Source organism: Eucyclogobius newberryi, unplaced genomic scaffold (assembly GCF_026437365.1).
Source record: "Eucyclogobius newberryi isolate DKJ021-1_F unplaced genomic scaffold, fEucNew1.0.hap1 SCAF_21, whole genome shotgun sequence".
Lineage (NCBI taxonomy): Eukaryota > Metazoa > Chordata > Actinopteri > Gobiiformes > Gobiidae > Eucyclogobius > Eucyclogobius newberryi.
Window position 1 is genome coordinate 18,761,810 of NW_027315846.1, and position 25,882 is coordinate 18,787,691.

General features: G+C 42.1%; 1 protein-coding gene across 1 annotated transcript in view; it reads left to right on the plus strand.

The window, feature by feature from the left end:
• The first annotated feature begins 9,729 nt into the window (after nucleotides 1–9,729).
• The window catches only part of crim1 (cysteine rich transmembrane BMP regulator 1 (chordin-like)), a 39,621-nt gene continuing 23,468 nt past the window's right edge, over nucleotides 9,730–25,882 (plus strand). Inside the window, exons 1-4 of the mRNA XM_072457950.1 lie at nucleotides 9,730–10,072; nucleotides 16,796–16,957; nucleotides 17,707–17,883; nucleotides 25,536–25,778. Coding sequence (XP_072314051.1) covers nucleotides 9,745–10,072; nucleotides 16,796–16,957; nucleotides 17,707–17,883; nucleotides 25,536–25,778 — 910 coding nt within the window. The 5' untranslated portion in view covers nucleotides 9,730–9,744. The remainder of the gene's footprint in view (nucleotides 10,073–16,795; nucleotides 16,958–17,706; nucleotides 17,884–25,535; nucleotides 25,779–25,882) is intronic.

The following is a 25,882-nucleotide window of genomic DNA, read 5'->3' on the forward strand; positions in this document are numbered from 1 at the left end:
CGCTCCGGCCTCCTCTCCACCACCACAGGACACAGGAGTAAATCTGGACCCAGACATAACATTAGGCGCTGATCCTTTTCCTGGCGAAAGGTGCCTGTTTGGGCTGGATGTTGGACGCGGTGCCACTGTAATTATGTCAGGGTTTACTGCTCAAACACAGGTTGTGACATTCCTCTGCCAGCTGGAGGTCTGCCTGTAAATCTGGCAGAGCGTCTCCCATTGGCCAGGAGCTGCCACTCAGCCACAGGTGGATGGTTTTATGAGAGAGGAGGAGTGATAGTGCATTTGACAATTCAACTAGCTAGTTAGTATGGTGTAATCAGTGTTTAATGGTTGTTAATGGTATGACAAAACAAAAGTGTGAACCCTATAGGCCCGATGAACGTGTGTGGTACCTAGCTAGCTAAAATGACTTGTTTAAGGACACAGCTGCCCTGTTGCTGACTGATCGGGGACTTGGCTGCCAATATGTGCCCACAGCCTCCCTGAGCACCTCACACAGAAGCAGTGTGGGTGAAGAACCTGTCAGTGGTGGAAAGAAACAAAGTACAAAAGTCATTCAGTCATTTTTACAGCAGATCATTTTTACTTTTACTTCACTACATTTGAAAGCAGGTATCTGTACTTTCTACTCCACTGCATTATCTAACGAGACTGAAAAGTAGAAAGCACCTTTTTTAGCACGTTCATGGCAACATTCTACTAAAGTTTTTGAGTTCAAGCCTGAGCAAACGAAAATATATATACACAAACATCACTAGAAATATTGAGACATTTATTTGAACTGACCTTTGTTGACCAAAGAGCAGTAAAATTCTTTGACATAACCGCATTCATGTTTTTGGTCTTTTGTTTTAACATAAAACAAAAGAGTTTCTTTCTTTGGATGCCACCCCTTCCTTATTCTCCCATTTCATTTTTTTTTAACTTATTTTGTTTCTCTTTTGTTTTAACATAAAACAAAAGAGAAACAAAATAAGTTTAAAAAAATGAAATGGGAGAATAAGGATGGGGTGGCATCCAAAGAAAGAAAGAAAGGGTAAAGCACATTAAGTTCAAAATACAGGTCGCATTTTGTCCAGTATCTGTCTAATTAGTCTTAAAGTGTTTTTTTCCATATTGAGTATGTTGATTATGATGTCGGCCCAGTCATCCATCAACATCACTACATTCAACGTGTTATAAATGGCTTTTTCTATATATTTCACTTTGGTTTTTGAATGTTCTGCTTACTATCTAAGTCCTGCATTTGTACTGTATAGAGACTGTATAGCAATAACCTGAGCTGACAGAATACTTTCAGAGATTATGAACATCCCTCTCGGTGTGACATGATTTATTACTTTTAACATTTTCATAATGGATGAAAGTTTACGACAAAAACATATTAAAAATCAGATTAGATCTTCCCCATTTTGGTCCAAGCATCTGTTGCATGTTATTGTGTCTGTCAGCACCTGAACGGGCCCTCACATTAAACACACTGTGATGTGACAAATGGTGTGCTCTCCACCCTGAGCTCTGCAGCCTGTGACTAAGCAGAATAAGTGCATTAGGGTCTCGCTCAGCCTCCTTTAGTGTAACTGTAGACCCTGGCTGTCCCACTTGGTCAAATCTCCTAATGATCCACTATGGAGGGAAGATTAGAGCAGCAGCAGGTGTGGAGGGAGCAGGACACAGGGATTCTTTTAGGAGCAAACCCACAGAGGAATGTCATCATGATCACACAGATTCACAGATTATTATCTTCCACTTCACGTTCCACTGGAGCGCGTCGGGGCTGAGGGAGTTTGCCACTTGGAGCTGTCAAACAGACTGGTGACTATTGTGTGTGTTATGCGCGCAGGTCGCAGAGGGTCCCGGGACGGCGGGCGGGAAGCAGAACGAAGGGGCCACATTTGGGCACTATCGCTGTGCGCAGGAGTCCAGGAGTGAGTCACGGTGAATCAGAGCCAGTAGAACTCATGTGTCACCGCTGAAAGAATGCTGTGGTGGAGGTGAGACGTGAGAAAAGAGGTAAAAGTGGATAGAATCTGGTCAAATTACTCAGACAAAGATGACCACTAGATATATATTGAAAAACTGATGATAGTTGTTGTTGGAGATGAGCAACGTTAGAATATCAAGTGTATCATCTATGAACAAAGACAGTTTTTTACTTAGTTCTGTGTTCCTCAGGTCTCGATCTCAATGTGTTTTTTTTTTACCTGGTTAAAAAATAAATGTTAATAAAGCAATAAATAAATGTAAAAAATATTGAAAGTATTAAAACTGTGCTCATAAAGAGAAGGAAACACCCAGTGTAATCTCCCAAACAAGAGTATACAGCTATATTTCTGCCCTTTTGTGCTTCATTTTAGGGTCCATTTACATTTTGTGCAGTACTTGAACCACAACAAAGACATTTACAGGCACATTTCAACACATTCTCATAAAATATTGTCTGAAAATTGTAATCAAGAGACTCTAGAATCATTCTCCTTTTTGAACTGCTCCATCCCAGTCGTCAAACCATGGCAATCTTGTGTCAAATTCTACCTTATCTGCTTATTTTGTGTGAATCAAACCCAAAGTGATCAGCACGCCAATATCTCCCACCCACAAGTGTTGTCAAAGCCCATTAAAATCTGCAAAATTATGTTCTTATAATGTCTTTAGAACGGCATTCACCACATTTTTGTCATCACATCTCACCAGATCTCATTCCTCTTTGTAAAACACTTTTCTTTTTTCCAATAAGCTGAGTGACAAAGACAAAGTGCCGTTCCTCACCCTTAGTTTAGTGTGAACCCAGTGAACCCTTTACGTTGAATGAGGCCGCTCACAGTTGTAGAGAAAACAATGGGGCCGCACCAGTAGTGTGTCACAGCAGAAGACTGAAGGAGGCCTGATGGTATCAAAACACATTATTATAGTGACTGCAGGCAAAACAGCCACTGGGCCAAGCCTCACGGTACGCAGCCAGGGGACTAAGGTTGAGAAACCCTTCAACAAATCCCAAAACATAGCAGATGATTTGGACGTGGAATTAACAGAGAACGCTCTATGATTTTGTCCTCCTGGCTTCATCTGAATAGCTCCTTAGAATTACAATGTACATAAGGAACAATAGTGTTTTTGGATCCTAGCGATGGAAAAGCGACGTAATCATCTCCAATCACTGCCTGAACATTGTCCAGCAGTCTGCTTTGAGTAAATGTGGCTGCCGTGTTTCTTTTAGTGTGTTCGGTTCATTGGACGGAGGTGCTTTGGTATTGTTAACACCTCTTTGTCATTTATCACGCCCTTTCACTCACTCAGACTGTTTGTGCAAAATACATGAGCTCATTTTGTAGGTTTGAAGGAAGCCTTTCAGTAGTCAAATGTTTCCCAGGCCCTAAACCAAGCTCTGAATTTGACGCCGTTACAAGGCAGTGTTTGTGAATTTAACCTGCAACCTCCCCGCTCAGGGTCAGATATACAACCACTGCGCCACTGGCCCTTTCCTTTTGTTTGTGGCAGTGTTGAGATCAAACCCAGCTGCAGGGAAGTCTTGCTCCTCTGTGTTTTTTAAGTCCATGTACCATGTTTCACCATCCACAATGTCTTCAATTCCACGCTAGACTTTAATGTGAGCAGCTGTTGTGTTTGGAATAGTATGTGAGATTTAGATTTTACTGTGTCACAAGGTACGGTATAAACATGTTCAAATAAAATATAGACCGTTTGTTTGTTGATGTTATAATTTGGTATTTTGTTTCTCAAGGTGTTTATCCAATCAGAAAACAGAATGAGCCTCACATAAGTCTCATCTGGGTTGCCAGTTCCAATGACTAAAACATCTACATCCTCTCGCCGATGTGAATGGTCACTACCTAAAAAGACCACCCATCTACACCCGTCCTGCACTGTCCGTCCTGCACTGTCCGTCCTGCACTGTCCGTCCTGCACTGTCCGTCCTGCACTGTCCGTCAAGCAGTTCCTTTAAACAGCTCATATCATTATGCCCTCTGCTGGCAACAGTGACTATTGTATTAAAAAAGGGCTGAATTACATTTCCCTTTTTTCATCTACATTATTTTAAAGGTGCTGCTTGTCTTGATGTTGTGGCTTTGCCTTGAATTTTCCACACAAACAATAAAAACAACAATCTTGCACCTATTTCCTGGACAAATGTGGAATTAAGGTCACTAACGGTTATTTAGTAGTTGACTAGTCTGTGATTATTTTTTCGATTAGTCTATTGTACCATGAAACATATGAATATGGTGACTGAATACTTACAAATGAAATGTCATATTGATTATAATCTGAAATAATTTGATATTTTTTGACATTTTGATTGAATAATGCCATGTTATAGTGACAAAGGTCTTTTTGCATGGGTTTTAGAGTCTGTATAGTCCAGATAACGATTATGATGATCAAAATACAATGATCTTTTTAGACTTTTTCTGCCGGATCATTCTAACCCTCCCCTAGAAAAGTTTAATTTAAGAGGCACAATGTGAAAGACCTCGAGTAAAATGTCAAAAACGTGTGCCTGAAATATACATACTATACATAAACTTGATCAGATTCCTTTACCCCGGCATGTTGTTGCTTTCAGCCTTCACTTTGACCTTTATCTCTGTGTATGACTCAGTGCGGCACCATGCAGCTCCAGATAAACTAAGCGCTCCGATAACCTGTGCCCAAAATCCCCTGCACATCCCCACGACTGGTAATCAGGTGTGCCGCCCGCATCCACTCCACACTCTCTCAGACACCTCCCCTGGCCCGCGCCACACCTCCACAACAGCCGTAGAGGTCACTCCTTCAACTTAACATGTATCATCCGACCTCAGTCCAGCCGCTGACACGGACAGCCTGCTGCTTTTGATGACATTTCCCGTGGATTTGTGGGAAAGGACGTCATTAACATACACAAGTAAAGCCAAGCGCATGTTGATGCCAGGCGGCGGGATGGTTGGCATAGCACAGCAACACAAAGCTAATTAGCCCGACTGGCTTGCATGGGCACTTATGTGGTATTGAAATGAAAGCCGCAGTGATGGATGGTGTGAGCCTGGTGTCAGGGAGGCTTTCCAAAAACAACAAACACACAACTTGGAACGCTGGGCACAAAGATCGGATGAAGCCATGTGTGCGCTCGTCGGATTGTGAGACAATTTACGTTACGGGGATGTTTGAGACTAGGATCGGTCGTTAATGCAGTTGGTACTTTGTGGCATGGCATCCTCATTTACCCGCCACAGCCATCAGATATCAACTGATGCTGGTTTCATGTGTCTTTATGTCAGAAATCTTATTGAAGTTCAAGTCCAGTAGGAAACAAGACATCATTTGGTCACAAAGGATTTGAAATTTGAATATCAACCCATAGCTTATAGTAAAAAATGCTACAAAAAGAGCACATTGAGGATATTACATGTATAAATTGAGCTGATAAGATAAGATATTCCTTTATTGTCCACACATGGGGAAATTTCATTGTTGCAACGCAGGTAGATGTAGATGTTGCAACGCAGGTAGATGATGATGATTGGAAACATAGGACATTCAGTGGTTTTATCTGCTGTTGCTACAATTTCAGAAGAATGTATTTATTATGTTATTTCTTTAACCAGATGTTTGAGGATTGGTGAATTAGTAGTTCACTTGGACGCTGTTCTACTTCTGCATCACTGCATAATTGCAGATAGTCGTTTGTGCAATACAGGAACAATGCTTGGTCAAATATCAAGTTCTTCTTCAAAATTCCTTCTGTTTTCCCATAAAAAATAGCTTAAAGGTTGAATTGAAACATAAGACGTTCAGTGAATAAGACTGGAATACGCTGGGAAAAGTCATAAAATTATGTTTATTTGCTATTGCTACAGATGTGTTATGTAACCAGATGTTTGAGCATTCATGACTCAGTATTTGACTTGGACAACGTTGAAAAACTTCTCGGTCTTCTCTGTTTGAAATCCTGCTCAAATCCCTGGTTGTGAGTGAGGTTGGCGCGGGGCTCTCTCTGGGGCCCTAGTCTGATCCCGGTGTGGGTCCGCTCATCGGTCAGTGGGTCATCGTGCTCGTGTGGAGGGGCCGATGGGAGACGCAGCAGTCGGGACAAGGGCAGAGCTGTCTGACCCGGGCCTCATTATGCAAACCCACACCCGCTCCTTTCCTGCTTTCCTGGACGCGCTTGTGTCGGAGAGGCCCGGTCCAGGCAGAGGTCCAGGCTGAGGTCCAGGCAGAGGTCCAGGCAGAAGTCCAGGCTGAGGTCCAGGCAGAGGTCCAGGCAGAAGTCCAGGCTGAGGTCCAGGCAGAGGTCCAGGCTGAGGTCCAGGCAGAGGTCCAGGCAGAAGTCCAGGCTGAGGTCCAGGCAGAGGTCCAGGCTGAGGTCCAGGCAGAGGTCCAGGCAGAAGTCCAGGCTGAGGTCCAGGCAGAGGTCCAGGCTGAGGTCCAGGCAGAGGTCCAGGCTGAGGTCCAGGCAGAGGTCCAGGCTGAGGTCCAGGCAGAGGTCCAGGCAGAGGTCCAGGCAGAGGTCGCAAATGAAGAGGTGCTTCATCCACCACAACGGATGGGAGAGAGGGAAATCCAAACATTTAACTCGTCTTTTGGTTGATTATAAAGCACATTTACAACTTTTAAAGGCCGAAGTGCAGATACAATGGTTCAAAATACAGAAAAAAAAAGGCTCAGCTCAGTTCGTGTTAAAATGCCGGAGAGAAAAGGTAGGTTTTTAATAAAGATTTAAATGAATCTAGTGTCTCAGCAGATCTAGAGAAAGCTCGGTCCCCTCTGCTTTTTAGCTTTGACTTAATTAAGTTTGTTTTGTACGTCTATAGCCTGACCTTTCGCCCCGTGATCTTTCAGGACTGACGAGGCGAATAAATTGAATGCCGGACGCCCTTCTTTCATGTGTGAAGTGTTTTGCCTAAGAACTTCATGCAAAAAAACTATAGAAAAGTGCGAGCAAATGATGTATTTATATGTAAAAAGGCAGATTAAACTCACATCACTACCACATGTTCAGCTAATTCACTTTGTGTTTTCTCCTTTTTGCAGTTGAATCCTTAATCTAAAAATAGAAATAAGTCAACTATTACACATTTTACAACGACTCAGAACCTAATGCCCTGTTAAGAACACAATGACAATGTTTTAATCGTTGGATTCTGTACAAAACACATCCAGGAGCATCAACGTTTGAAAGAAGACTAAAATATGAACTGATAAAATAATATACAAGGATCCCATGCATTTCGGAACATGTCTGTAGAGGTCTAAACTACATGGTTTGCAGCTTTTATGCATTTTGTTTTTGGCAAAGGACAAAGGAAGTGATTGCCGTCTTTGCGATATGCTGATCTTGATAGCGATATATCTTGCAGCCCTACTCCAGATGATGCAACTGGAAACTTGTAATAAAACATAGAATTGACACGACCCATTGAGCAGCCGTTACTCGACCCTTACGACTGATATATATATAAATAAAGTATAACTATGAAAAGTTATTTATATTTCCAACCCTGCGATAATGGTAACGGTGCGATACATTTGTGTAGTTCAGCCTCAGTGGCACTTTCACAGTTGTTCTCCAGCTGTGCCCCCTGCTGCCCACCCACACGCACCATCCATCTGCCCCAGAAGCAACACAACAACACGGCTCCGCAAACACAGCACGAGCACTGACCTGCGGAGGCCACCTGCACACACAAGCAGACACCTACAGAGGTAAACACGCGCACGGGAGTGATGTACGAGTGTGAGCGGTGTGACGAGGGGCTTCTGACAGACTTTATGATGATGACAACAGAGTCAGGGGGGAAAGGGTCAGGGAATAATTGCTATTTTGTACGGTTGACATGGGCATTTGTGTCAACCAGCTTCTGTGTGAATGTGTTTGTTTGATGCTTCTGTCATCTTTTTCATTTTGGGGTCACAGCCTTACTTTGAGGAGTTTTGGAGGGATTTATTTCTCCTGACATGTGCATAATGGTGGGAGGGAAATTACAAATCCAATTTCTACACACTGGTATACCCGTTATATCGGGTTAAAGTGTCTTTTCCCCCCCGTTTTTAGGTTGAGAAAAGTTGTCCTTATGTTTGAATATTCTGCTGACACGTTATAAACAACAGACATTTGGGGAAACTATTACTTATAGTCAGCATTATCACAGTTCCTCTTCAGATTTAGTGTTAACTGAGAATAGGGTTTCTTTCCCTCTGCCATTGGACTCATGAACACTTTTTAACACCTGTAACTATAATAATTAATGTAAATCAATAATACTTCCCCTATTTGTGCTGCTAATTTTGCACTATTGTTCTGATCTGCTGTACGTAAATATATTGTATTTAACTTACTTTTTATCCTTTCACTTATTTTATCCTTTCACTGTTTACTTTTATTCTTCTTCATTGTCGAAGCAAGTGACTAGTTTGGGAATTTTGTTCACCGACAATGACAATAAAACCAGAAGGAACATTCTAATAGTTTTTAATTTATGGCCTTATGTCTGTCTGCAAACCAAATGTACCTATGGGTATAAATAAAGTTACCTGAGCCGTTCTGTTTGTGATTCTTTAGCTGTGTGTGGTCATACACTTTGTCAATCTCATCCGATCTTGGAAGAAAAGCTGGGTTGGGAATTCCAGTGGTTCTAATGCAACCTGCTCTTGTGTCCTGAGGCAAGACACTTCACCCATCTCACCTGTGTGTGAATGTCAGGTGTGAGTGAATGGTGAGGGTCAGTGCGGCGCAGATTGGCAGACTCGCTTCCATCAGTCTTTTCCAGGACAGCTGTGGCTACAATAGTAAACCACAATGAATACAGACTGAGTAAGGCAGAACATTGTTAAGCCACTTTTAGCTTGTGGAAAAACACTTGATATTGTCCACAAAGTAAGTAAGTAAGTACATTTTATTTGTATAGCACCTTTCACAGACAGAAGTCACAAAGTGCTTCACAAAAACAGAATAAAAGGTCACAATAGAGTTGTTTTGGGGTTATTGAGCAACAGCACTGCCTATTTTGTGTCATTTCCAAGTGTATAGTTTCATTATAGAACCATAATAACAGCATTGGATATATGCTTATTTAAATATACATTATTTGCAGATTTTTATAGCGTAAAAGGTTAAGTGGATACATAAAATTGAGCATTTCTTCCTCAACAACATTTAGTCTATTTGTATTTTCATTGTAACAGTGCCATCTGTGCAATAACTACAGTTTATACTCTGTGGAAGACTCATTTAGAACAGCAATTCAGTTTAGGGGGAACTTAAAAGCAGGAGTTGGGCTTTAAAATTGCACGTAAAAAACATTCAGTGAAGTTGCGAAATAAAAGCCAATCATAAAACTTGCACTGAACACATTGAAAGTTGCATCATTGCGCAAGCCGGCGTGCGTTCTTAGCGGGGGACAAACATGTGGAAGTCCGCCCCCCTCGCGCGCGGCTTGTGACTGGCTGACGCGCGTGTCAATCAAGGGGAGGGTCGCCGGGCCAATTTCTATGTGCCGCTTGTCAATTTGGCCCTCAGAGTGCGCTCTCGTTTGCAGCTGTCAAGCGGACGCACTGCGAGGACGCGTGAAGGAGCCGCCACATGAGCCGCGCGGACCTGCCGGGAGTTTGCCGTTCACTTCCCGTTCACTCACGTCCATTAAACTTTACCGCAGGAAAGTTTGGAGCGAGTCGCCGCCGCCGCTGAGCGTTCATGCCGCTTCTGTTTTGAATCCGGACCACGCGGGTTTTTGTGTCGGGAACATGTTGAGCCAGTGCGCCGCGCTGCTGCTGCTGCTGCCGCCGCTGCTGCTCGTGGTCCGCGCGCTGTCCTCCGCCGCCGCCCACGAGTGCACGCCGTGTGACCTGCGCGCGTGTCCGCTCCGAGGCGCCGCCGCCGCGCGGGGCTGTGACGGCGGCGGTCGCGCGGTGGCTCGGGACCCCTGCGGATGCTGTGACCTGTGCACGCGGCTGGAGTGGGAGCCCTGCGGGGGACAGGACTGGAGCGTGGGCTACTGCGGGCTGGGGCTGACGTGCGCCGCGGTGAACGGGACCGGAGCCGCGGTCATTCCCGGGACTGGAGTTTGTAAAGGTGAGCGACACATCGTGAATGTTTAAGAATAATACAGCTGTGCGTAAAAGTTACAATGTCGGTATTAAAGCTGTGATATAACTGTAATATAACGACATTTAGACAATATCGTGAAAATTGTTTTGAAAATATGCTACATTTGATTATCCACATACTGTTTATTGCAAAAATGATACAAAAAGAGCTGATTAAAATGACAAATGTTATGTTGTAAACTTTCAAATAAGGAGATATTTATGCACTTGTTACAGAGCTTCACGTTTGTCTGACTATTAAACGTCAATTAAGGCATGTTTTATCACATTTCTGTTGGTTTGACACAATATTATCTAAATATATTGAGAAATACATTGTTATTAATATATCCCTGCTTAGCCTATTAAGTTGTTATAGCATCTAATCCCAATGAGTTTAGGAAAAGAAGGTTCCAAATTGTGTATTTTGTTAGGAAGTTAATCAATCATTGGAAAATCTAACTTCAACATCACATGCGAAGAGCTCGGCAGATGGATTGACTGAATTGTGGTGCCTGTGGTTGTAATTGGTGACAACAGGTCCTTTCAGTCCATGTAAACCGTTCCACCCACATCATATTTTAAACAGGGATCACAGAGGTGAGTTCACTTCATAAAGCAGTGTCTCTCCACTGTATGGCAGCCGCTCCTCGGTCTGAAGTGGTACATGAACATAACCATTCAGTTGTCAGTTATTGCTCTGGCTATGGGAGTGTTTACCTTGTCCCTGGCAGTGTGCGGCTCTGAGGGCTCTTGGCTGCCAGCGGAGCAGTCATATACAGCCTCTCTCTCTCCTCCTCAAAGCTTTATTCAGTCTTCTCCTTGGGCCATGACAATAGCAGGAGCTTGGCACAGACACACACCACAGTCAAACCGAAAATGAGGATGTAATTTAGCATTGCCCAATCAATGACAATGTTTCACAGCGCTTGCTTTTCTGATATGTAATACTTTGTTTCACTCCTGAGTCTCGCTAAAGACACACTGCTACACTGTTCTTTTCCTGTGAGGTGAATATGCTCATTTTACGCACAATTTGACTAACTTTCCAATCTTCAAAGACCCGAGTGTCGAGTTGCTTAAGTGTGGAGTCGGTAGCAGCAGCAGCAGCAGCAGCAGTGTTCCCAGAGGAACAAATAAGCAGAGGGGGGACCCCACAGTCGAATCACCTGCAGTTTGTCGGGATGATTGAGGGGGACTGACAGGGCTGGAGCCAAGAGTAAGTGGAGTCCAGGATCCAGGAGGTCTGCCTGTGGGCTCTGTCCCAAGGGAGTGAGTCCATGCAATATATGGATAAAAACACATTGTCTGTGGTGCATTGAATTTATATCGTCAAATATATACACATAAGAATAGAGCAGGGCGAAATGATAAAATATGTATTTTAGTATTGATTTAATGTTCATAAACAACCGATTTTTAAACAGTGCCATTTCATATAAAATATAGCCAAGTTTCTTCTTCCAAAGTCTGAACCCAAACAACATATTTTACTGACAGGGGATGAAAAAAAATAAAGAAAAACAAGCATATAATTAACTAAATTTTGAGTATGACTAATTGCCTATTGAATAATTCTATCCCAACATCTTTTCCTCTCACAGAAATTGATCATCAATGGATAGTTCTAATCATATTATTGTCAAAAATGTTTAAAGAGGAGTAAACTGTCAAATAACAATCGCTTTGCAATCTATGGACCATACATATGTGGGATGCGTGTCCACTGATACTAATTACCCTGCAAATGAACAGCCTCACAGCAGACACAGAGCTAATGGCCGGTCTGATTGAGTCATGCCTCTGGCCCTGTGGCTCTGGGGGCCCTCCGCGTGCACTGTTAACCCTTAAATCAGATGCACGCCGCCTCCACATCCCAGAGGACCTTTAGGTGGGGGTAAGTCAACACCTCCCTGTGTTTTCAGTGGCCTGTGTGGTAGTCGGTCTGCTGCGGGCTGATCCCAGATTTCCCTCCTCAAGCTTCAAGTGATTATATTCGCAATCAAGAGAGGGGGATAAATATTTCCGTTTGGCTTCTCTGGGTGGCCTGGACCCTTGAAGTGCGAAGCGGCCACATATCGCAAGTGACATGTTGCATATGATGCGATCTGGCAGCGGTGCAGTTGTTGATGTGATCGTAAAACACATTGGAACATCACTTATGCAGGCATTTGGGGCGCTTATGTGGGAAAGGATGGGAATGTTATTCAATAGGCTAATCTGGGGGATTGCTGAAGTTGGACGAATTGTGTGAAAAGTGTTCATTCACGGGTTTCTTGCCAATTCTGTCACTACTAGTTAGTGAGCATAACTTATAATTTGCTTAAGTAATGCATGCAGAGATTTGGAATGACAGCGCAAGATTGCAAGTGAATTGTTCAGTGTAATAATAGCTTAATTAATACTTGGAAGTAAGGCTCTGGGAACTGAAATCCACGAGGAAGGAGTTGTAGTGATGGTATGTTGGCGTCTGATCAACAGTTGGCTGGACATGAAATCATAAGGAGAGAGTTACTGCCAGAATTATTGCATCACTCAACATTAATCCAGGCACAGTTGAAAAGTTTCTATTCTAAAATGAAAAAGTGGACGCATCTCGATATTTCATTTTTGAAGGTGTTGAAAGTTTATGATCAGAAAAATAACGAACATCTTCACCACTCGCCCCAATGTCCAAGTCATAAGTCAAGTACAAGCTCTTAAGAACACGACTTTGCTGAAGACTGAATGTCTGGACTGTCTTTTCACTTGTAAACTATATTCTGGTCGACTTGACATTGCACCTATTTATTAGAATATTACTCACCAACTGACCACCTAAAATTAGCAGAACACATGTCAGCCAATGAACACAACCATCACAAGGCTGTTTGAGATTGGTCTGAAAATGAAATTAGACAACAAGCAGCATTTATGAAAACAAAAATTTACAAAGAAAAATACATGATTATGCCTGTGCAACATAAGTTTAAACATTTAACTCAGTGTTGGGCTGAATACATAATTTTACCTGTACTTATTGTAATCAATACCGGAGTTATGATACTAGATCCATGAAACAGAAGAGAGACCTTTGTCGGACTACACTCTTTTTCTATAAGCAAAGATGTGTAGTACTAGTCTGGGTCTGCTCTGATCTCCCAGAGTTCAAATTGGCGTGATTTACAAGCAAATTAGCCAATCTGAGAAACACTTTGTCCATACATATTAAAACAAACAAACACACCTCTTCCGATCCGATGAATGAAGCACAGAACGCTGTTAATCTGAAGTGTGAAAGATTTGATTTTGTTCATGGATGACCGATGGGCGCATTCCCATGATGTGTAACGTAAACGATTGCACGGCTCGGTCTGAGATTGGCTTGAGATGCAGAGGAGCAAGTGGTGACCAAACAGTCAATCTTATACAGAGGCTTTCAGTGTGGATTTACTAGGCTTTAGGACCTGCTGTAATGCATAAAAACAAACATGCATGGGGTAATAATATCATCATATATCACTGTGCGTATCTCAGTCTGTATCAGCATTGGAGAGGTCAGTTCTGGTCTCCCACTCCATCATAGTGTATCTCTAGTGTTCAACTTGTAAGTCAGGTGGAAGCTCTTGGTCTTAGCCAGATAAATGCTTTGTTTTCCTGTCCTTGTCGTGCCCCTGTGTCGGTCCACCCACGCCAGCCTCCCCGAGCTTCCAGAAACACTTATAATACCACCACTCCAGAACGTCTGTCTTACCGCGGTACCTTATGTCCACAGACTCCTCTCCGTTGCATGCCTTCTCCCGTTTTCCTCTATGATTATCTAACGTTTCAAAGACTTCCTTTTTAGCTCACTATCAGCCGGGGGGGCCTCCAGAGGTCAGCCTTCCCATCCTAGCGCTGGATGCCAAGACAAGCACAGTCTCTACAGCACAAGGACCAGAGGAATCCCCCTGGGTCATAGCCATACACCCTTGGCAAGAAGTCATGCCAGAGCAGATCACTGATAACTGGGCTAGACCCGGCATGACTAGCAGGGTCAAGCTAAATAAATAGAGTCTAGTTACAAGAACATCTTCATCTGTTTCAAACTATTGCCATCTTGTCTTCTTTGGCACCCCACAAAGAGACAGACACTATTGAAATTCCAATCTCCCGTTTATTACTAAGGAAAAAGCTCGATACATGCCGATTTCAACACCACAGTCATTCTAAAAACACATGTGGTGTCATATTATTTGTAAAAGATCCAGACGATTCTAAAGGTGTGCTCACACTTTCACAAAGACCACATCAAATCTGGGATTTCACCTGAACTAAATTTGAACTAATCCTGGAATAAAGCAGGACGAAACCAGGACTAGAACAGGACAAAACCATGTCTACATCTGGACTAAACTGGGCTCAAAACAGGACCTAACACGAATAAGTGTAAAAGTTCTATTATCAATGAGTATTCGGAAATGGATTATTTTTGACAATCCTTGCACCCACCAGCCTAATTGAAAAGACCATCCATAGATGCTGGAATGGAAGTTTTGGGATTGAAAAAACATCAGATCAGTTTAAAGTGAAAGGAAACCATGGGTAGGTTTGGGTGCGCTTCATTGAAAAGGCCTTCTGTGCAGTACTGTGCGTCTGGAAGAGCTATTAACGGCGCAGACTGGCTCAGGTTAAAGGTAGTGTTACAGTTAGCCCTGCCACTGCCTGTAGAGAGAATGCTGCTGGGCATCCTGCAGCAGTCCCGAGCTAGACACATGACTAGCATGATCGCCCACTGCATGTATATATATATTCAGAGCATAGCAACCACAAAAGCTCTGTTTATATTTTGAGTGGAAAGTCATTATTTTGTTTGGATTTTCACTAAGACCTGAGTGACCCTTTTGGTGAAAATATCCATATCATTGAAGCTTATGGAAAGGAAGTGTATCATTAGAAGTGGAAGAAGTGGCCCAAAACCTGAAAGAACCATTGTATGATGTGTCCAACTGGGGCTCCTGTAGGAACATGATAGTGTGTGAATGAGCACTGTCACCTCTGTGGGGAAGAAGATCGTTCCATCTAGGTGAAATACCAGAGCTATACTGGGCTATACCAGATTGTTCCCTGTCAGTAGTTTTCCTATTCTTTACAATACATTAGCTGGGGTACCTGATTTTCAAACCATGACAAGAGAAGTTATTTAACATTCTTATAAACGCTTTGGCACATCGTTAGAATTCATATGCATGGATATTTTGGCCTTTAGCACAGCATTAGAGCAGCTTTATGGACCAGCATCTGCTCACATCCAAAAGCATCATATTGTGACTCACATGACCCTTTCTCACGATTTCATTCAATTTGACTTTCTGTAAAATGTTTTATAATTAGATGGAGACATCGTGTAGTGGTCACGTGGTCAAGTTCTCACTTTACAATATAGTTAATGGGGAGGAAAACAAATGTACTTATTTATATGAGAAAAGTTGGGTAATTTTACAGTTGAAGTTTACATGTTTGAAATAAATAAATTCGAAACACATTAATCTGGTCACATATTGAAGAAAGAACTCAGTTGGTCATTTTATATTGACACAGTTTGAATTCTTCCCATTCCTTCCCTTGAAGGAATGGGAAGAATCACAGCATGTCTTCTGCCCCAGTTTACATCATGATTTGGCATAGTTTTATCACTGATGCCCTTCCTCACAATCCTTAGTTTAAATCGAATGGTTTAGATCTAATGTGTATATAAAAGAGTAATGTATTCATGGTAAGACAAAGAAGCCCTGAACATTGAGAAGTTGAGATTGGATTAAAGCTGGGTTTAGCCGCTGATGCACCACTTCCGGGACCATAACTCAGTCTTGTATTGGTGAGTCTGGTGCCAGTGGTGTCTTTGGCACAGGAGAGGCGTTCCAGCAGCCAGTGGGATGAAGACCCTGGGAGGGCCCCACACTGCGGAACAAAAGCAAACTAATGGGCTCAATGAGACAAGTAGTGAGGCACCAGAGCACAGGGGAGGAACCCACAAACACTGTAAATTTGGCTTTGGACTGGTGACTGCTGCTTTGTCTTGTTTGTTTGTTTATGTGTAGGTATTCATTGCAATTTATTTTTTTATATATTTAGATTTTTTTAACAACATAAAAGGAATTTCCCCAATGTGGGACAAATAAAGGCTTATCTTAAAGAAGAGAGCATACACACAGTTTTACAAAGTTCAAAACATGTAGTCCAGCATAGTGACCCCATTGGTCCAAAGTCTATTCAATTTGTTGATTATTTTAACATTTTGTCCAAATATATTGTTCTCGAGTGTCAATTCTAATTTTGGTCCAGTTCATTTGTGTCATTAATTTTTTTGTGATGGCCTTTTTCCAACCAGATGTACACTTCACAGGTATTCCCTATATAGTGTCCATGGAAGGAGATTTTAGGCCCAAATACATAATCTTCAGATTCCAAGTATCTGATTTTGATTGGCCTGGCTGGTGTTGTTAAAAACATGTTTTATAGTATGGAAGAAAGGACACTTTGTAAGAAATGGAATGCATTGTCAAGCTTGTTAACAGTGGTATTGTGCTTCAGTTTAACATCCAAATTTAAGTTCCTTCTTCAAAATGAGTTCTGCCATATTTCTATGTCTGCTTGAAGTCCAAATGATTGGATTCAACATGATAGCAATATGATATCACCCACAGATGTTGGCCCTTAACTCAAAACTGCTCTCTTGTGTCCCCCACAGTGCTCCCCGATCACCCTGAGGCCGGCCTGGAGGATGAGCGCTGCCCGCTGATCACCGGCTGTGACCGCGTCAAGGGCCAGTGTGTGTGTGACGCCCGACACTCCTGCCTGGGCTCCTTCACGTTCTCAGATCAGGAGAGCTGCATGAAAGCCAGCCAGTCAGGTGGGCTCCCATCTAATCACACGGACAGCTCTGACTCCAAAGCGAATAATGCTGTCCATTCAGAAGAGCTAATCCACAACAGATGTGCTTCAAAGAGTGATACAATGAGACTTACATTTCAGAGTGATGATACCTTAGACAATGTAGATGGATGGACTGCATGCACTGTACTTTGACTCATGCTTGATATTGGTTACACTACTACGAAGGGGCCAACATGTGTCATGTATAACAGGTTGTCAAAGATATCCAAAATCAGATACTAATTAATATTAAATCTAGTATTGAAACTAGATACTCATTTGAGCAAGTATTACCACTATGAATATTACAAAATCTGCTCTTTCCTGAATAGTTGTAGAATAATCTTGAGCTTTATCACAACTTGTAAGACCAGATGGTAACATAAAGAAAGTACTATTATTTATATGTTGAAAATCACTGTCTATATGTAAAAAAGTCTGTTTAAGTCTGGAATGAAAAAAAAAAACTATCAGTGATTTTAAGAAAGATAAGATAAGATTTCAGTAGCAGTGGTGTTATGATCAAATGTACTGCTGTAATATTTCCTGTCCCAAAACCAGATAAAGGAAAAATGTGGTGTTAGAAAGAAAATATATTTTTAAATGAATCATTGAAGCTCTTTAGATGGACCTCCCTAAACATGCAGTTGGATAAAAAACGCTGTTGGACCCCATGCAGACACTCTTCTAGTATTACGTATTTGCATTTGTGTCATTGGTTCACAGATGGCAGAAGACACGAGCACAGGGACCGGCACAGGAACACCAAGTACGTGGGCCCTTCAAACCCTGCCTGCATGTTCTCCGGCTGTAACCTGACCACGTCGGGCTGTGTGTGCGAGTCTCAGAGCTGCCATCACCACTTCGCCTACATCAACCGCAGCCAGTGCCAGGAAGCTGCAGGTAACCTTCTAATGACCCACCCAAAACCGGGGCAACACGCCAGTTTGTCAAGTCAACACTTTCAGACTACCCTGAGCTGGCTTATGACAGTTTGGTTCTTAAATGGAAACTACATAGTATTTTAAAGTAGTGACACCAATTGTATGGCAATTTGTACAGTAAAATATTACAGTGGAATCTAAATCTACATTTTGATTCCATTACATTTTAAGGTCATCTTTTTCAAACCTTTCACACAATACACCCCCCTAAGACAATATTTGTCTTTCCAAATATCACCAAATCTAAACAAGGCTAAATCGGATCTAAACTGCGAATGGGGACTAAAGGACATAAAGGATCGACACCGTCTCATCAGCAGGAGCCAATAACACAAAGTCTTTACGTTATTATATTAGTACATGTTGTATATCTTTTATCTTTTTATGGTGTATTTATGGTATGCTTTAGAAAAGGACTCTAAAGAGCAATCAAAAGACAGATTCAAAATAGATTTGATACATTCTGTAAACAGGAGTTTGGCAGACTTTCCATACATTTAAAGAGAGCCTCGTATTCAGTAGCAGAAGTAAAAGGGTCAGTGCAGAACATAAACATACAAAGTGTACCATAGCTTTGCCCTTTTAGTCAACCACAACATTCCTCTAGTCTCAGCTTATTTTATAAAGGTAAAAGATTTGAGCCTTTTATTTTGAGGAAATATGTTGACTTCTACAATAATACGGTGTGGAAGGCATGTGGCAGTGTTATTTTAGAGCTAAAAATTGTCATTGGCAGTGAAAGTGAGAAGGTGTGAATAGGACTGACAGTAAATGCAATACACCTACCCGAGGTTGGAAATGGCAAAACTATGAATGTGTTTGCCATTGATTGACAGTTGTAAATGAAAAGAACTGCTAGTGTGCTAGGTCAGCTTCCATATTTGTATTACAAGGTGTCAAAAAATGGTGTCTCTCTCCTGAGCGGCGGGTTCAAAATAGGATGTGGTGTGAACTCTCTGGCCCCAATGCATGTTGGGTAAGTCTGGCTTCATAGGCAACAATTTGCAAAACTGGCTGTACAGAAAATTACTTTACAGCTTTGTTTGGAGGTGGCTTCTAACATATTTCAACATTACTGAATATTTCCAACAGGTTCTTGTAGTAAAGGTTTCTTTGACTCATGTATATTCAATTCCAGCTTAAAAGTATGTCTTACAAGTGACTCTAACCTTTACTACAACAGGTTCTTGTAGTAAAGGTTTCTTTGACTCATGTATATTCAATTCAAGCTTAAAAGTACGTCTTACAAGTGATTCCAACCTTTACTACAACAGGTTCTTGTAGTAAAGGTTTCTTTGACTCATGTATATTCAATTCAAGCTTAAAAGTATGTCTTACAAGTGATTCCAACCTTTACTACAACAGGTTCTTGTAGTAAAGGTTTCTTTGACTCATGTATATTCAATTCAAGCTTAAAAGTATGTCTTACAAGTGATTCCAACCTTTACTACAACAGGTTCTTGTAGTAAAGGTTTCTTTGACTCATGTATATTCAATTCAAGCTTAAAAGTACGTCTTACAAGTGATTCCAACCTTTACTACAACAGGTTCTTGTAGTAAAGGTTTCTTTGACTCATTTATATTCAATTCAAGCTTTAAAAGTATGTCTTACAAGTGACTCCCATTGCAAAAACACTTAAATAGATGACAGTTTAAACTCACACAAGTGAATCGTGTAAACAACATTTTTCAACAGCTTATAGTCCCTCTCCCCCTCCCTCCCAGAGTCAAAAAGGACCAGCTGACCACATGCAAGGGCCTCTCCCTCATCATAATTTAAATCATAATCTTGGCGTGTGTGTGTGTGTCTGCGCGTGATAATTATCTTGTTTGTCTAGATGTCTCAGCCCAAGTTTTCCTTTGTCATCAAGAGGAGCTTCCTGAGCAACCAGACCGGGGCTGCTGCTGCTCCAGTGTAGCGGCTGCATGGAGACAAAAGCAATCATTACCTTCTCTAAGGAGGTAGTCATGTCGGTTTGTTTTTGTGTTACCAAGACTACTCAGTGATGTTCATTTTTGATGCACTTTTCAGACGTGTTGAGTCAATTTTGATCCAGATTTCTCAATAATAATAGTAATAATTTATAACGGCGATATTGTTGGAAGAGCCATGTGCATTTTTGTGGAAGATACATTAAAATATCAGCATGCAAGATACATGCGAGGCTAATCTGTAGTAGTTGTAGTAGATGGAAGGTTGCTAAACGCCTTTACCACCATCTTGATTTAAAATAGATAGAAAATTCTAAGTTAAGGCATATTTTTGTTGGTGATAATCGATAGAAAACGTATATATCTAGTTATTTTGGTATCAATTCCAAGTCAGATTTGAATGCCTCTAGTTGCGATGTGTATTAGCGTGTCCTGTTAGTGTTCACCAGCTAATAGCGGCTGTAAATATTGAAGAATGCTCTGGTGATGCTTGTCCTCACTTGTAAAGAGAATGTGAAACCAGACCACCTCCAAACCATTAATCAGCGCACACATTCTCTTTGTGGCGACTTTTTCCTCCCTCCCGCTTACACTCACCATGTCTCAACATCTTTTCTTCTCGCACCTGTAATTTCAGCCGCTCGACACTGTGAACAAACTCGGTCCAAAACAAGTGCAGCCCAGACATATTAGGCAGATGTCAGGAAACCGAGAGGAAGTGATAAGCGCGGCGAGGGGGCGGGGAGCAGACACAGGAAGATGGGATATCACAAATTTCTAGACAACATTTTTTGTTGTTGAAGTATTTATGTCACACGGGCTCCAGGGTCTTGGCAATTTTACACTCAGAGATTGTTTACATATTTGACTCTCGATAAGGTCCGCGCTGCTGTTCTGGAGGAATTCCCCTGTTGTTGCTCACTGTCAGGAATGGGTCATGGCACGCTTTGCAGTGAAAAAGTGTTTAGATGAATCATTTGGAGTCAATTAAAGCTTTACTAGCATCAGGAAGACACGGTTCAGCCCTGCGCTCGGGCCAATGTTGTGTAAGAAGTGGATGTTGAAGCTTGATTGAGCCAAAAGTGCGCTTTGAAGTGAAAAATGATATTGTTTACTTGAAATGATTTTGAGCTCGGAGAGAGTGTAATCACAGAGTCGCAAAAAACTCGCTTCATTGTGTTTACAACCAGCATCTCACAAGTGCTCCATGTCTGCTTCTACTTTATACACTGCAAGCGGATACAGAAATGTATTGTATCTAACCATCATTTCGTATCAATTTACCCATTGGCTTTTTAGTAGTCTATGTTAGCGCTGGGGGGAGGAAATAACTGTTGCGGTTGCGATTATATTGGCTAATTATGTATGTAAAGTAGTAGTAAGTAGTAAGACTGAAATATGAACTAATTAAACTAAAAGAATCCCAACTACAAGTACAACAACATTGTTCTATAAAAAGACGGGATATTTTATTCTTTGCAGAGGATTTTCTGTCATCTAAATAAATCTGGGTTTTGCTAATTTGGCAATTACGCCAACTCTAATTGTGATTTGGATTCAGTTGTGATTTGTGCCCCTCTCTATCGCCTCAGATGATAATTATATTGTTGGGTTATTATAGATTTGGTGTATACAAATACTGGTTAGGGAGGAAGACACACATAATAATATAATGCATGTAATTGATCAAAACTTGCTTAAGATTAGGATATTTTATGGTACTTATAATGTCAGAGTTGGTTTTTCAGATCATTCAAATACAATTTTCTTACATTTGGTTCAATTTATCACCCCAATAAATCACAATGATTGTATAATTGTCCTGACATGGGTCCTGCAGATACAGTTTCTATGAGTGTACTTTACCAACCTTGTACAAATAGGACACCCAGAGTCATTTTATATTGACTGCTCCAAGTTCACTAAATGTTTATGCACTAGACAGCCCTGTGTCCTGGTCACACGTGTGGTGCCCACCTGCCCTGGTCACAGAGTCTTTACTTCTGCTTGGCTGCTGTCTCTTTGTGGTTGGCCTGTTCTGGCTGTGGGCAGACTGTGACAGACTGGCAGTGGGACAGGCCTCAGTGCCCGCTCCCTCTGCCATGTCTGAGGCCACTGCTGGCACAGCGACTGCCTGGCTACACACGTTTACATTTGTACAATACACACATAATTAGACACTTATTAGTATAACCTTGTGGGGGCTGAGATGAAGGTCGGATTTGTGTATTTGGTTCTTGGTTTTTAACTTGCTAATGCTGAATGTCCTTCTAAACATATTTCGAATGTCTCTAATCTCGAGGAAACTATTGCTGGAAGCGTTTGTTGCTCTGTCGATTAAGCGGTCGATGCCGTCTTAGTCGACCAAAGCTTTTGTCAGTTGTTTACGGTAATTATTATACTGGGATTAAAAGGATTTATATGAACAGAACACAAAGGAGGATACGCAGAGTAGGTTAGGTGAATTTTTAAAGTGACGGATCCACGGAGACGTTTTTATTGAGTGAACTTGCGCAATCATATTTTATTCTGATGTATGGTCAGGAAATTCTTAATAGTTTTGAGAGATTTTCAAGCATCACGCTTTGTAAAAGGACAAGGATCAAGAATATCTTTAGTCGACTACAATCCTAGGGGGAAACGGACTATAAAAACACCACTTGGGTCTAAAATGACTCACGCTTGTTTCTGACAGCTTTTGTGGCATATTTGTGGTATATTTGTGGTATCTCAACAGGCTCCTTAATGTCTGCTCCGCATGACTCAGCGCTGTCCATTAGCACACCAGAGTTACATATTGTTCTGTAGGTGTAGCCCGAGCAGCGGCACATGTGACGACTGTGTGTGGACTTTCTGTTAACTCATTCCTCATACATGCAACGCCCGGAACAAACTACTCATTCTGTTCATATGCCTTTAGTGCCAGCTAGAGATTTGATAGAGGTCTTTTGTGGTCATTGTCTGGGGCCTAATCTGATCGAACACTGAGATATATACATGTCTTATTATACAATGGCCTCATAAACAAATACAGTTGTGGTTTGTCGTCATTCCTTGCTTTGAGCTCTGACCTGCAGCAGCTATAAGATGTCTAACCACAGTATGAAGATCTAAGTACTTCCTGCTGGTGGCCTAGACTGTGCCGTTTGGCCTCTGCTCCTCAGTCCTCTTCACACAGTCCTGACCCACACGCCACAGTCCTCCTCAGAGCTAACTGCCGACGGGCGCACGGCCAGACCCCTTCAGGTTAGGGGCAGAGAGATGGCCCTCGTGTGTCCCTTTGGGGAGCAGCTTTCTCAAACCTGAGGACAAACCCCGCGGAGTGCAGCTGGACTGAGAGCGCTTTGTTCTGGCCTGACTCTGGTCCAGAGGCGCTGGCTGAACAGAACTCACATTGTGCACTTTTTCCATGAGTAAACTCAGACTGTCAACACAGCCTCCTCTGCCCCAAACGGGCCACTCTGGTTCGGGGGAAAGACTGTGCTCCTTGTAACTAAAATTCACCAGAAGAAAACGGTCATTTAGACTCCACTTAGCTTTTCTTTCTGTAGTCACTGAGATTCCAGAAATATGCATTGTTTACAAAAGAGTCCGTTATTCTGTGGTGATGGAGCCACTTCCTGATCCCACCTGTTTGTGAATGTGTGCAGGTTATAGAGGGAGGTCAGAGGTCATACAGTGTGTTTACTGTTATCTTACAGTACATGTGTGCTTATCCACAACCGCATAACAAATTAGGCCTTTGTGTGGCTCTGAAGGACGGCCACCATTGTGATGGTAAGATTATTTTGCTGTTGCTGACTCACTAATTACAGGCATTTTGAGTGAGCAAGCACATAACAATGCATTCGCTGCTGACTTTCTCTGTCCTCTAACATCTGAGTATTGTGTTTTTAAAGGAGAGAAGTAGAAAATTGCATTAATTGTACCAGTTAGAGCAGGACTCTTTGCACAGATGGATACAACCGTATACATTTAAATGACAATGCAGTGTCTGCAGCTGCTTTTCCCAGCGCACTCTTAACCCCTGCCATTATCAGCAGTGAAAGCCCAATCAGCCCCACACACAATGCACAGACAGAGTTTCTCAGTGCACAACATTGTGTGGGATGATCCCAGGGCACTTGTATAGCTTTAACCACCGTGACGTTTTCATATGCAAAACTTTGTTCAACTGAGCAGCCCCAGAAGACTACAATTAGGTAAAACTGTTGCCAATCAGTGAGCCCAAATACAGTTTATTTAACTACAACGAAGGAATTGGGACAAAACCATTAGGCTGCTGCTTCCTTAATTCCTGCTTTTCCTTCATTTTTTAATGACACTGCTCTGCTACAGTTTATCAATGAGAGCTTTGTGGTGTGGCTCATGCTTCCAGGTTGGTTAGATAAACAGTACAGTGCACTTACATAGTTCTGTTTGTCTAGAGGCAGAAAAGTGTATAAAATAACATTTAAGTTTCAATATAAGCTGTGTCAAAACGTTCCCCATACCCACCAAGTAGTACAGCCCCCACGTTTTTCCATTTCATATACGGTTTTAGAAATGGAAGCTGTTTTTCTGATTCCCAAACTACTTCAACTGCAACAACATTTGCAGCTTATCAAGGGAACCGCACTGTGGCATTGGACAAACCGAGAAGGAGCCAGTCGAACATAACCATGAAAAGTTAAATAAAACACCATTATGCAAAATCCGTTAACTCTCCTCAAAATCCCATCATGCAAAGAGCCACATTCTAATCGGTTTCATCCACTATTAAATGCTTCATTGATGAGACAAATTGAAACCTTCCTCATTACCATCATCATCAACTGCCTTTTTCGAAATTACACTCAGTTTTTCGCCGTCTAAAAAAAGACTCACTGCTAAGAACGTCAAATTACAGCGTTTTACTCCGAAATCTATTATGCTGGCACTCACAGAAAAATAAACACTGGCCTTTGCTTTAGGGAAATCCAATATTTGTAAGGTGGCTACTGTTCTCGTACAATGCGGGTATAGAGCGGCGCACCACTTTACTTTTCCTGACCACGCGCCAAAATACACCAACTGTGCCCAGAGATCCCCAGCACGGCAATACCACTCTCCCTCCTAACAAGAGCTATCAGGCTTATTATACTGGTTCTGTCAAATGAATGGGTAAACATCCAATGGTATGCTAACTGCAGGAGGAGGAGGAGTAAGTCGGAGTCTGGCTGCTATTAATGGCTGTTTTTTTGGATTGAGAGCCGGTCATCTTGGCCGCTCAGACAGGATGTGCACAGGGGGACTTGCGGTGTCTACTGTGCGGCGTTTGGGTCTCACAGGATGCTGTAAAGCTGTCACGGGCACAAACGCGGCGCTGACGACTTTGCAGTGTGTTTTATATGATGTGCCATTTGTATTTTTAGCGACGCGGGATTGATTTGAATATGAATCAGAGGCAGCCATTACGGGCGCATAGAAAAATGGAATAATGGATAATGGTTATTTTCTTTGCTCATATGATTCCGTTTGTCGATTTTTCAGAACGTTGGCTACAGTCTTTTTAAGTTTTTATGATTTTTTACAGTAATGTGGGCGCAAATGTTTATGTTAATTGTGAGTTTACTCTCTTCTAAAGTTAATATTATGTTACAGCTCTACTTGGATCTTAAGTATCTGTTGAAATCTATTGAAATCTTCTTCTTGTTCCAGATGCCCTGAGGTGTTCGGATGTGACCTGTCCCACACTGGCAGCATCCTTGTGCCCCTCCGACTCTGTGCTGACCAGGAGCTTCACGCCCCCTGCTGGCTGCTGTCCCTCCATCCTTCCTCAGTGCACCTGCGACTTCAGCACCTGCCACAAGCCCCTGTGTCCCACCGGACAACGGGTGGAGAGGACGAGCCAAGCCAGTGGACAGCCAGGAGACTGCTGCGACATCTACGATTGTCAGAAAGGTAATTAGTAACGGCGTGAATCATTTCTGGCTATTCTATTCACATTTTTTGGGTTTTCACATTTGAATTCTGAAGCATTTTATTTATTGCTTCTGCAATATTTG